This window comes from Spermophilus citellus, assembly GCF_964194105.1.
Source record: "Spermophilus citellus genome assembly, chromosome: 18".
Classification (NCBI taxonomy): domain Eukaryota; kingdom Metazoa; phylum Chordata; class Mammalia; order Rodentia; family Sciuridae; genus Spermophilus; species Spermophilus citellus.
In genome coordinates, this window is record NC_138200.1 from 2,171,388 (window position 1) to 2,184,259 (window position 12,872).

The 12,872-nt window shown below is 58.9% G+C and overlaps 1 protein-coding gene across 1 annotated transcript; it reads left to right on the forward strand.

The window, feature by feature from the left end:
* Window positions 1–1,999: 1,999 nt before the first annotated feature.
* Window positions 2,000–12,495, forward strand: LOC308637315 (NACHT, LRR and PYD domains-containing protein 4-like; the record flags this gene model as incomplete). Its single annotated transcript, XM_081273627.1, has 8 exons — window positions 2,000–2,279; window positions 3,662–5,225; window positions 6,330–6,491; window positions 6,878–7,045; window positions 9,568–9,735; window positions 10,416–10,586; window positions 11,250–11,420; window positions 12,426–12,495. The coding sequence occupies 8 exons, from the start codon at window positions 2,000–2,002 to the stop codon at window positions 12,493–12,495; spliced, it is 2,754 nt and encodes a 917-aa protein (XP_081129753.1).
* Window positions 12,496–12,872: the final 377 nt, after the last annotated feature.

The window sequence follows — 12,872 nt, forward strand, 5'->3', positions numbered from 1 at the left end:
GCGCCTTTCATCCGCAGAGCAGAGGCCGCCAAACCAGCCCGGGGTCCTGGTGGGTTCCAGGTCAGGGACCAGCAGCCAAAGTGGACACAGGGTATGGAGGGTCCCTTTCTGTCGGGTGGGGCATGCACAGTCAGTTTGGGGATACAGCCATAGCGGCCCGAGGAGCCGTGGCTGGGGGCAGTCCCCTGACCTCAGAGATCCTGAGAAGTGCCAGACACATCAAGGGTCACGGCCCAGGCCTCATCCGCTGCTGAGCTGAACTGTGGGGAAAGCGAACAGGCTTGAGGGTGTGGGAAGGGCACACTGTGCTCCTCCCTGCTTTTCCCAGTTGGTGGAGGAACCCAAAGTGTGAGCCCACAGGGACGCCCCCAGACCCCAACATTCAGGGAAGCCCTCTCCTCCTGTGCAGACTGGAGGTGAAAATGGCTGTCGGTTACAGAGGGAATGTCAGGTTTCGAGGGTGGTCTGATCATGGGAATCTGTGGACGTGCCACTGAAAGACTCAGGGGCCAGTTGTGTGGGTTCGGACTTGCCCTTGCTCGGGAGGGCAGGTGTAAAAAGGGAGGAACTCATGGGTACTTGGGGAGAAGGGAGCCCAGATCCTGAGGGGTGAGTCCTTGAGTTTTGCTCACTTTTCTTCTTTCTCTAGGATTCCTTGTCTCCATATTCACTGTGCTTTCATTTAGGAGTAGTTTTGCACATTGGGGCAGGGACTCCTGTGAGGACGCTGCCGAGTCGGGGGCCAAGTGCTGCTTCTTCTGTCCCACATTCACTCTCCTCTCCTTTGGGGCTCTCATAACAAGTGTTAGGCCCTGTCATCCTCCCTGTCTGGTCCTCTCTGCTTTTTGTCACTTTGGGTGACTTCTCGTGACCCGTCTTCCAGAGCACGACTCACCTGCCTCAGCTGAGGGTCACACTGCCTTGGTTTCCTGGGGCTGCCAGAACACAGTGCCACCAACTCAGTGGCTCAGACCAGGGAGGTTGGTGTCTCAGTCCCGGGGGCCTGGCTTCCAGAGTGGAGATGTGGGCAGGGTTCCTTCCTTCGGAGGCCTGGGCGGGAGGTCCCTCTGTGTCCACTAACTTCTGCTCCTTGACCTGCTTGGGCTTCTCAGTGGCATTCTCCCGTCCTCTGGGTCTGAATGTGCCCCTTGGGGAAAAGATGCACACCTGTGTGGGTTAGGGGCCCAGCACACTGCAGAATGACCTCACCTGAAGTCGATTCGTCCACCGTGGCCCTGTTTCCAACCCAGTTCACCCTCTGTGGTTCTGGGGGTAACAGCGCCCACCTCTGACGTCTACAGGGGGTCACAGCCAGCCCTGCGGACACACTGCTGTAGTCTACATGCTATTGCATGGGGTCAGGGAAAGAGTCTGGAGACTTGGTGGGGGGTGGTAGAAGCCTGTATGTGTGTGGGAGGGCATTTAAAATGCGACTGTGGCAATCCGAACCCCATCTGAACCCCATGTAAAGAGGGCCCCCAAACAGAGCAGGAGGCCCCGTACCAGGATTGCAGTCTTTTGCAAGAGGTCCACCTCTGATCCTGACGCTGACTCCACATCAGGAAAAGTCCAGCTGGAAGCTCTCCCACAGCCTGGGAGGGCAGGCCCGTGCCTGCTGCGGCTGCCGCCGTCTTTGTGTGGCAGCTGGCTGTGGCAGAAGGCTGTCTGTCTGCCCGGGGAAGCTTCTCTAATGCTAACCCTGGGGCTCTGTAGGGCTCCCTCCGGGCACCGCCTGAGCTGGGTGGCAGGCAATGTGGGTGGACAGGAAGGCCAGCGCAGGTTGGTGTCCGAGTCACCGCTGCTCTCAGGCGCACATCAGTGAGGAGAGGACAGGACGCAGTTGGGGGGTCCCCAGCCCTCACCCAGGACCAGCACGAGGCTGTGCAAGGCCCTTTCCTCTGAGTAACTCGGGGCCACCCTGACGTTGCCCTCAGGCTGTCTGATTCCTGGTCCTTCCTGGTCCCCGTCTCTGAGCATCTTCTTCTCCGGCCTGGACGAGATGGCAGCATCCTTCATTTCTGACTTCCGCCTCACCTGTTTCCTGGATGAACTCAAGAAGAACGAGTTCGTGCAGTTCAAGCAGCTGCTCAAGCAGCAGACTGTGCAACGCGGCCTCCAGCCCATTCCCTGGGCGCAGGTGAAGAAGGCCAAGCGCCAGGACCTGGCGAGCTTGATGACCCAGCGCTATGGGGAACAGCCAGCGTGGGACCTGGCCCTCTGTATCTTCCCCAAGATCCACAGGAAGGACCTCTGTGACAAGGCCTCCAGGGAGAGCGCAGGTGAGTGGTGGGCTCCTTGGGAGAGCGCAGGTGAGTGGTGGGCTCCTTGGGAGAGCGCAGGGGCTGGGCGCAGGGTCTCCAGGGGGAGCCGAGGTGGGGAGAGCTGCCCAGGCTTGGGGAGCAGCCTCATCCCCACCTCAGGGGCAGAGAGGGCAGGTGGGCGTGGTCACCAGAAGCCCACCCACAGCTGGGAACACTCCTGGGCCCAACTCCCCCAAGCTGTGGCTGGGCACAGACTGCAGCAGTTGACAGGTGCTGCACCTGGCAACTGGATCCGAGGTTACCAGGTCAGGTGGGTCGGGCCTGGTCAGGGCCTTTTGGAAAGGCCCTGAGATGCGGGTGCCCCCCAGGTTTGAGTTGATGCCCTGGGGGTGACTCCATTCATCAGGTAGAGGTGCAAGCAGGACAGCTGTGACCCCGGGGCTGCACAGCCCTGGAGGGCCAAGGTGGTGTTGTGCATGGTCCTTTGCCTGGTCATTCAGGGGTCTCTGGAGTCTGCTGCGGGGTGCCTGGATGGGGCTCTTCACGCTGGTCCTGCACGGGTGTCCCCAAGGTCCTGGCCTATTGGCCAGCCGCCTTCCTCAGCTCCCGCTTTCCGGCTCTGCCTGTTTAATAGTGCTTTCCGCCACAGGTGGTCTCCCCACCTCCCCCAGGACCCCCATTGCACCCTCAGGATAAGGCTCTGTGCTTCTGTGACCTTGGTCCTTCAGGGAGCGACCTTGGTCTTGGCAGCCTTCCTCTGTGGAGTCCTTTGGATCTCTCTTCCTAATCTGAGAGCTGGCCCAGCCATCCCTGCTAAATTCCTTGGCCTTCATTTGTGCACTTCCCTCATTCCTGTGGCACTCTGTGCCCTTTCAACCTCACCTGTCTGCCACCTAGTGGCAGGGTCCCCTCTGATGTCACTCAGCAACCCAGCCTTCCCATGTCACCAGAGTCTGTGGCAACTGCAGAGCAGAACCCAGCCTCAGCTCAGCCTGAAGGGATTCTAGAAGGCTCAGCCCTTTTGTTGCTTGGCTTTTGATTGGGCACCACAGCCCACAGCCCAGAGGCAGGGTCCTGTCCCCACACAGAGCTCCTGCTTCCTCATGGGGAGGCCCCTCCCTGGTTTGACGTGCATTCCACTCTCTTCAGTTGGAAGCCAGCAGGGCTTTGCAGTTCCTTGGACTCCTGGCAGAGATGAACAGGTGTGTGTGTGTGTGTCTGGAGCTGGCCTGGCAGGCCTTTGACCCTCGGGGCTGTCTGGTTGGTGGTTTAGGCTGTGGCCACAGCCTGCAGGCCCTGAGGACATTGTTTCCCATAGGAGAGATTCGGGTTGAAGCCTTCAGGTTGTGCGGGGCTGAAACTCTGACGTGCTGTGTTTTTCTGTTGCCCTTGCTGACCAGCGAATGCCTATCGAGCTCACATACAGGAGAAGTTCATCCGCATGTGGTCCAGGGACGCCTTTACTGAGATCCCTGGCTGCTTTGACCAGACATTGACCCGTGAAGAGCATGAAAGTCTGGAAGAGTATTTCACTCCAAGGGTACCCAGGAGGCCTCACACGGTCGTCCTCCGCGCATTACAAAGAGTGGGGAAAACGAGGTTCCTGATGAAGCTGATGCTGGCCTGGTCAGACGGTACCCTCTATCGGGACAAATTCTCTTTCATTTTCTACTTATGCTGCCGAGAACTGAAGCAGCTGAGGGTGACCAGCCTGGCCGCGCTCATCTCCAGAGAAAGGCCCGATGACTCTGTCCCCTTGGCGGACATCGTGGCCCAACCAGAGAGGATCCTGTTCATCGTCGACAGCTTAGAGGAGTTCGAGTGCACCCTGACGGAGCCCGAGTCGGAGCTGTGCCGTGACTGGAGGGAGGAGCGTTCAGTGAACACGGTGCTGAGCAGCCTGCTGAGGAGGAAGATTCTCCCAGAGTCGGCTCTGCTCCTCGCTGCCATGCCCATGCGCCCAGAAGCTCTGGAGAGCAAGCTGGACCACCCAAACATGCAAGAGCTCAAATGCTTCCAGGACAGCCATGTGAAGCAGTATTTCTGCTGCTCGTTTGGAGACAGGGGCCGAGCCATGGCAGCCTTCAGCTGGGTGCAAAACAATGAGCATCTCTTCACCATGTGCCACATCCCCCTCCTCTGCTGGATGGTGTGCACCTCTCTGAAACAGGAGATGGAGCGTGGGAGGGACCTGGCAGCCACCTGCTGCAGGTCCACCTCTGTGTTCCTGTCTTTCATGTTTCAAGCGTTCACACCCCAGGGCGCTACTCGGCCCAGCCAGCAGGGCCAAGGCCTGCTGAAGGCACTGTGTTCCCTGGCCGCGGAGGGCATGTGGACCAACACGTGGGTGTTTGGCGAAGAGGAGCTCAGGAGGAACGGGATAGGGGACACTGACGCCCCCACCTTGCTGGACCTCAGGCTCTTCCGGAAGTACAGCGAGTCGGGGAGCTCCTACTCCTTCATCCACGCGTGCATGCAGGAGTTCTGTGCGGCCATGTTCTACCTGCTGGACAGCCCCCGCAGCCACCCCAGCCGGGCCGTGATGCCCATAGAGGTACTGCTGCTCACGTACTTCAGGAAAGAGAGAGCAAGCTGGGTGTTCCTGGGCTGCTTCCTGTTTGGCCTCCTACATGAAAGTGAGCAGCAGAGGCTGGATGCCCTTCTTGGGATGCAGAGGTCGCGGGAGTTGGCGCCCCAGCTCCTGGGAGGTCTGAGGAGCCTGGTGGAGGTGGAGGAACCTGAGGAGCAGGTGGAGTTCCTGCTGCTCTTCTATGCCCTGTTCGAGGTGCAGAGTGACGCCTTTGCCAGCCACCTCATGAGCAGCCTCCGCGAGGCCCACTTTCCCCTTCGAGAGAGGCCAGACTTGGCGGTTGCTGCCTACTGCCTAAAATACTGCTGCAGCTTGAGGGAGCTCACTGTCTCAGTCCCAGAAATCTTTCCGGAAGAGAGGGGACCAGACCCCATGTGAGTCCCTGCCGTCACTTTCTTTCCACCCTTTTTCAGAATCTGTGTGTGCTCACAGGGTGTTGCTGACGGGGCGTTTCACGTGGATTGGGGTCACTGCCTGCCTTTTCTGACCAGAAAACTCCAGAAGAAGCCCTTGAATCATGTTTGTTTTACTGTGTTTTTTTTAAATTAAATTATCTTTACTTGTAGATGTTCACAGTAGCTTTCTTAATCTCATTTTGACTTGGTGCTGAGCATCCAGGCCTGAGCCTCCCAGGTGCAGGGCGGGGCTCCACCGCTGAGCCCCAGCCCCTGGGTCCCTCCTCCCTCGTCTTTCCATGGTGCTCCTGGATGGGCCACCTGTGCTCTCAGTGCACGGCAGCTCTCGTGGGGAGCCCGTGGCCTCGTCCCCGAGCCTGGCCTTTCCTAGCTGCACGGGTCTCCTCACCAAAGCAGCAATAAGGACTGTACTGAGGGAGGAGGCTGACCTCCCTGGGGCGCGATCCCTTCCCTTCCCTTCCAGGCCCTCGGCAGGCTTCACCCTGGGTCACTCCCTGGGACCAGGCTCCAGATGCCTGTCCTCCCAGCTGCAGACTAGTGCTGCTGTGTTCTGAAACTCCTGGTTGACTCGGTCAGCCACCAGGTGGACCCTCCTACTGTGGTGCTGCAGGGAGGACACGGGACACAGGTCACGTCAGCCCACCAAGATGGCAGGGTCGGGACGGGGCCAGGGCCCAGTTGGAGGCCAGGAGATCTGGCTGGAGGCTGGCTCTGGCCTCCTGCCTCCTCTTTCCTCTAAGCAGCCTCCACTGGTAACAAGGGAGGTCTCCCACCCCAGGACCTAGGTGGCCTGGGTGGGCAGTGCCCTTGCTGGGGGCTGTCCTGAGCTGGAGGATGCTCAGAGGCGTCCCTGGCCCTGCCCTGGTGTCAGGAGCCGCGGCCCTTGGGCCGCACAGGCCTGAAAGGCTGCAGCGTGGCCAAGGTCCTGGCCGAGAAGTGACCCCAGGAGGAGAGCTGACCTCGTTCTCCCCCTCTTGGGGTCCAAGCAGCTGACACTGTGCTCAGAGGCTGTGACTGCCTTGAGGTGACCTTGTGGAGAACCTCTCGTCTCTCCTGTTACAGGTCGAGCCGTACCCTCCTCTGGTGGCGCCAGATCTGCTCTGTGCTCACCACCAATGAGCACCTCCAGAAACTCTGGGTGGTGGACACCATCTTCGGCAAATGGACGCTGCTGATCCTGTGTTGTCAGCTGCGAGAGTCCACGTGCCCCGTGCAGAGGCTCGAGTGAGTTCAAGATGGGCCTGGGGCGTGCAGACTGTGACCTCCCTGCCAGCCTGAGGAAGAGGCTGGACCCCAGGGAGGTGTCTCAGCCCAGCGCCCCTGCTGCCCGGGAAGCTCTCCTTGGTGGTCGGCCTGTGCCTGCATTGTGGGTCCCAGAGGCCCCCTGGGCTCTGCTTCCCCTAGAAGAAGGAAGACCCCATGGCTTCCTCTAGTTCTGCCAACCACACCGTCTCCAACGTGGCCTTTGGGGGTAAACCCACCCAGGCCATTGGGTCGTGGAAGTGGCCGATGGGTCATTTATGGCGCAGGGGTGACCACAGCAGGCATTCACGCTGCCTTGCTGGAGATGGGTGGATCAGAATCATCCAGAGTCACCTTTGCTTTTGCAGGACAAGAAAAGTTTCCTTTTCCTGTGAGACCGGGATTTTCTTTGAGATGTTCAGCAGTAACCCAAACCTGCAACACCTGAGCATGACCTCCACCCAGCTCTCCCACGATGAGGTCTGGTTCCTCTGCAGTGCCTTGAGCAACCCGGTGTGCAACCTTCAGGAGCTGCTGTGAGTGCTGCCCGCCAGCCTCAGGCGTGCATTCCAGAGAATGCTTTCACGTGGCCATCTCTGTCCTATTTCCTGTCCCTTGGGAACAGAGGTCTGGTCTCCAGAAATCGAGACCAGGATAGGGAAGTTAGTTTCTAAATCGATTCGGGCGCTTTGCAAAACCCCAGTTCAGCTGTGGCAGACTCTGGGCACAACGTAACCCAGGAGGAGTGCTTCTGGTGTTGGTGGCTCACTTTGGGGAGAGAGGGACACTGGAACATTTAGGGCAGGACCCCCTAAGGCCTGAGAAGTGGAAATTTCCCTCAATGGACAAGAAACCTTTGGTTACATTCTGCGATCCATGCGATTGGCCTACAACCCCAGGTAACCTTTTGGACAAATCTCCAATATTGTTGGTGGAAAGAGTCTAACTCAGGAGTGGACCACAGGGTTTCATTCTGAGGTCTCGAGATGGGAAGACTGTGGTGTTAGAGGCCTGGTGGTGCTCACCTCTGGTGATGGTCGGAGGCAGGAGAGGCTGGATAGTGACCAGGCGGGCCTGGAGGCCGGTCATGTCACCTGGACTTCCTTGGGAGGGTTTCTTGGCCAGCACCTGGCCTCTCTCTTGGAAACTTCAGGTCCTTTTTTTTTTTTTGGTCTGGGCAATGAGCTCAGGGGCACTTAACCTCAGAGCCACGCCCCCAGGTGTTAGGGCCTCAACAAACTGCTGAGGCTGGCTCTGAATTCGAGGTCCTCCGGCCTCAGCCTCCCTAGCCGCTGGGATTCTGGCGTGGGGGGGGCCATCACCGTTCCCAGTGATGTTCACACACTTCCGACAGCTCTTTCTCTGCTCTTTTTCTGGGCACTCCTCTCGCGAGCTTGAAGACTCAGATCCGTTTCCCGACAACAGCTTGGTCGGGGTACAATACGCACCCCGAAACCCCGAGCTTTGAAGAGTGAATCTCGTGGTCTTAGCAGAGGCTCAGGGGTGTGCAGCCATGACAACCTTCTGATTCTGGAAGGTCTGCGGGACCTAGGAGGAGACCCTACCCACGAGTCCATGCCCGTCCTCTGGTGTCCATCCCCGGGACCCACGGACGCGCTTCAGGGTTGATGGATCTTCATGTTCTGCACGTCTTGTTTCCGTCGACTCACGGCCTGGGATCCTTCAGGAACAGCTCGAGTCCCTGAGCGCAAGGTTGCCACGCTGCCCTCCGGTGTTGCCCCGTCAGTGCCTCAGTCCTTTCCTGGCTGAGTCCGAGGCCCCTGCCGGGACCTGCTGCCTAGTTTCTGGTCTGCCCTGGACAGTGGTGAGGTTGCTCTCGCCTTTGGCTGTCCTGCTGATGCCATGGCCTGCCCTGGGGGCGTGACGCCCTCCCATGCTGTCCTGCTTCGTCCTGGGCGTCTGTGTGTCTCCTTGGAAGGACGTCCACCCTCACCTGAGCATTCGCTTTTGGAGCGAGTGGTCTCTGTTGCGCAGTCCAGAGGGTTCCTCTGCGTTGTGGGTGCAGGCTTCGCGATGTGGGAGCCGTCTGGTTGGCACACAGCCCCGCTCTGTACGGTCTCGGGGACCACCTCTTGTTTCTGTGCTCACCCGTGTGTTTTGTGTAGCCTGAGAGAGACCAGCGCCTAACCCGAGGTCTCAGATCATTTTCTGAACTTTTTCGTTGTTAGGAAGTTTGGTCTAATGTGTTCTCGTTGTTGATGGGCTTTTACTTTTAGGTGGCCCTGAGATTCAAACCCAGAACCTCACACATGACAGGCAAAGGCTCTACCCCTGAGCTGCAACCCCAGCCCTATCATTTAGACTCTGAGGTTTCAATCTGTGATCCATTTGAATTAATTTGGAGGTAGGGTATGATGTGGGCCAAATCCTATTGTTTTCACTTCTTGAAAATATCTTGAAGCCACAGACATCTTTAGACCCTGGAGCTGCTGCAGAGTCACCCTGGGGAAATGTCAGGGCTGTGGTCAGAGGCATGGCGGTCATACCTGCATTGACGTGCACCTGTGTAGGCTGTGAATATGTCCATTCTGTCATCCGGGGGCTTAGTGCAGGTGTGTGCCCACGAGCAGGGACAGCCCCCGAGATGGGAGTCACGACTACAGGCAGAGACCCCCTCCTCAGGCTCAACTCTTCCGTGGGATGCTGTCTAGGAGACGTCATCTGTGCTGGGAATAGGGTCGCACTCTCCCTGAGCAACGCCAACCCCACCCTTGTGGGGCAGTAGTTGGAAAGGGGACCTGCTGGGGACAGCATCCTGAGACCTCCAGGAAGACTGCCTGGTGTGGTGGGAGGCACAGGCTGGGGAGCAGGAGGGGCCTCGCAGGACCCGGATCCTGTGTGGGGCCGCCCTGGGGTCGGGGAAGTGACTTGGTGGGTAAGCACAGAGTGACTGAGTGGGCCGAGCTGTGCAGACGGGAGCTGGCGGTGATGACAGGATTCCCCAGGAGGCTCCGTGAAGGACAGGCCCTGGTAGGACTAGCACCAGGGGCCAGTCCAGGCAGGGAAGCCCAGAGCATGTGGTGTCCCCTCCCTGCAGGCTTCAGGACTCGGGCCTCTCCGCTCCGGATTGCAAGGCCTTGGCCTCGATGCTGGCGAACAACAGGAAGCTGACGCTGCTGGACCTCAGTGATAACAAGCTGGCTGAGGGTGTGCCCACACTGTGCGCGGCCTTGTGCCTCCCATACTGCACCGTGCAGACGCTGGTGTAAGTGGACTGGGGTGGGTAGGGGCAAGCAGGATCCCGGGTCGCTGCCTTCTGTCCACCAGCTGAGACCGCAGCAGGGCTTCAGGGCACCAGCTGAGGATCCACAGCTCGAGGTCCAGGCCTGGGTCTGCTGCTCTCCAGCACTCACTGGGCCTCCCCGCTGCGGGCTGCCCCTCTGTGAACGGGAGCAGAAGCGGCCCCTGTGGGGTCCCCGCTGCCATATCTGCTCTGTTCTTTCCTGTACCCCTGGCTCTCCCAACGTGGCAGAGCGTTCCTTGTAAGAAGCCATTAGAACCTGTTAGGATTCTCGAGAACCCGACCAGCTGAGGATCTGGTACCTGAGGTGACCCATGCACGTCACCCTGGTCATCACTCGTGCTCTGGGCACCAGCCTCAGGGGGCGGAAGGCTTGTCCCAGTGCGGGGTGAGATGCAGAGTCAGAACTAGAACTGACAGATTCTCCCATCTGAGCTGTGCCTCTCAGCCCTGGTTTTCTCATGAGGCTCTGTGTGGGTTTGGTTCCTCCTGCCCGTCTCATGTGGGTAGGGAACAGTCAAAGGGGAGATTGGGTCCCACTGAGTTCATACACAGGACCACAGAAGGACCACCTTGAGCGTCCAGTTGAGCCGTCCTTGGGACCTCAGCCCTCACGTGACCTGCTGTCCCCTGCTTCCCCCCAGGATGGCCGGCTGCCAGCTCAATAAGTACTCCTGCCGACACCTCTCTGAGGTTCTCCTGAGCAACGCAAACCTGAGCCATCTGGACCTCAGCAGAAACCCCCTGATGGACGAGGGAGTGGCACAGCTGTGTGAGGCCCTGCGACAGCCCCCCTGCCGCCTGCAGACACTGTGGTAGGCCGTGGAGGGTGGCCTGGTGGCCAGGCCCTGCCCCTGGCTGGGGAGGCACCCTGCTCAGGAAGGACCTTGTCTGTGCCTTTCCCAGGGAGGCTGAAGGCTGTGAGGCTGAGGTTCGGGTAGAGACGCTCCTGTGAACCCCAGATGCATATGTTGGGGCAGGTCCTTCAGGGGCGTAGGCCTGGTGACCCAGGGAAGGGCCCTGTGCTGGGCAGAGCGTCGGCCTAGATTGCTGGCATGTGTACGCCTTGGGGGTTCCACGAGATCAGGAAGTGTACCGGGCTGGTGTGTTGGGTCCCCCCTGTCCTCCCAGTGGCTACGGAGCCTGAGGCAGGAGGATCACGAGTTCAAGGCCAGCCTCAGCCACTCTGGAGAAGTTGTCTCCAAGTAGAAGGGGCAGGGGATGTGGGGCAGTGGTAGAGCGACCTTGGGTGGGACAACCAGGCAAAAGGAAGAGAAACCTAGCAGGCATCTGAGGGGAGGCCCAGAACTGCAGAACCTGGCTTCCAGGGTGCCAGGTTACTATTCAGAGTGAGGTTCTCAGCCCTGGTCCCTGTCCAAGGGCTGGGGAAAGGACTGTATCCCAGAGGAAGGGGGATGCCCAGGGGCTGCCGAGTGAGCCTGGGCGGTCTGGCTGGAACCAGATCCTCTCTGTTGCAGCCTGGAGTCCTGCCAATTGACCAGAGCCTGCTGCGAGGACCTGGCTTCTGTCATTGCCCACAGTCAGACTCTGCATGAACTGGACGTCACTCGCAACGCCCTCAGCCCTGGTGGCGTGATGCTGTTGTGCGAGGCCGTGAGGGGGCCTAAGTGTGTCTTGCGCAAGCTCAGGTGAGCTGCCACTGCGGTGCGTGCCCTGTGATGTGGCCAAGCACTGCCACCCAAATCATAACTAGAACCTTACATTCATGCGGACGGGGTGACCTACAATTCTTGGCTTTTCAGTGGTGCAAAAAGGCCCCCGTGCACACGGTTCCCCCTCTGGGTGCAGAGTTCAGCAGTATGTGAGGCGTCCTGTCCGCTATTACCCAGGAAGCTGGGTGCTGGGTGATTGCCCGGCCGTAGGTGAGCTAGGTGGAGCTGTGGGGTTCAGTGGGTCAGGCTGTGAGGTGTGTGTGTGTGTGTGTGTGTGTGTCTGACAACCTCTTCAGCCTGCCGTGAGGTCGTAGCCTTTTCGCTGCTGTGATTAGAACACCTGACAGAGCAACCGCAGAGGAGGAAAAGTCCATTTGGGGGCTCACGGTTGCAGAGGTCTCAGGCCCTAGAAGGCCAGCTCCCTCCGTCGGGGCTCGAGGTGAGGCAGGGCATCATGGTGGAGGAGAGCGGCTGAGGGAAGCCCCACACGTCAGGGTGACCAGGAGGCAGAGACGCCCCTCTCCAGACACAAACATCTACCCCAAAGGCAGGACCCCGAAGGCCACCTCCTCCAGCCTCACCCTTGGCCCCAGTCACTACTCTGTTAACCCCACGGGGGTGAATTCACTGAGTGGGTTGAGGCTCCCCCAAGCCAATCATTTCTCCTCTAAGCCTTGCATTGTGTCACCGTGAGCCTCTGGGGGACACGTCACATCCAAACCCTACACACTGGCTAATCAATGCCATCCCACCGTGACCTGAGAAGGATCTGTTTTTACAAACAGAACTTCATGTTTGGAAACAAATTATAAGTTATGTGAATATAGACCTAGATTACACAAAGGCGTGATGTATATTGATCTGTGACATTGACAGTTATGAGTACATCATTCCCATTGCACTATATAATTTACTACTAAACACATTAGGAGACAGTGTAATGGGATACACCATTTACACATCACTCTTCTCCACCCTCAGGACCAAAGCCATCCCAGGCAGCTGTCGGCCCCCGGCTTCTAGAAAGGAGCCCGTGGACTTAGAACTGTAGCCCCCCCGCCCCAGTGTGCGGTGCTCCTCCTGTGGGGACATGGTGCCTAGTGTGCAGTGTCCTCGCACTGTGCGGGGACCCTTGGGTGCTGGGCCCGTGGCTCTCCCTCTGGACGTTGGCGAGCCATTCAGAGTGTCGAGTGCGGGGGCCGATGTCGATGGTGGACCGACTTGGCTGTGTGTCCTGAGCCTTGGGGGTCTGCGTCTCAGTTCTGGCCCCATGTGTCCAGCTTGAGGCCTGGGCAAGGCTCTTGTCCTGTCCAATTACTATCTTCTCTCTGCCAAGTAGCAGTACTGGCATGAGGCGGGATTGAGGATGTGCATCCAGTGACCCAAGTACGTTGGAACTAAATGGCCAGCACTGCTCTCTTCCCACTC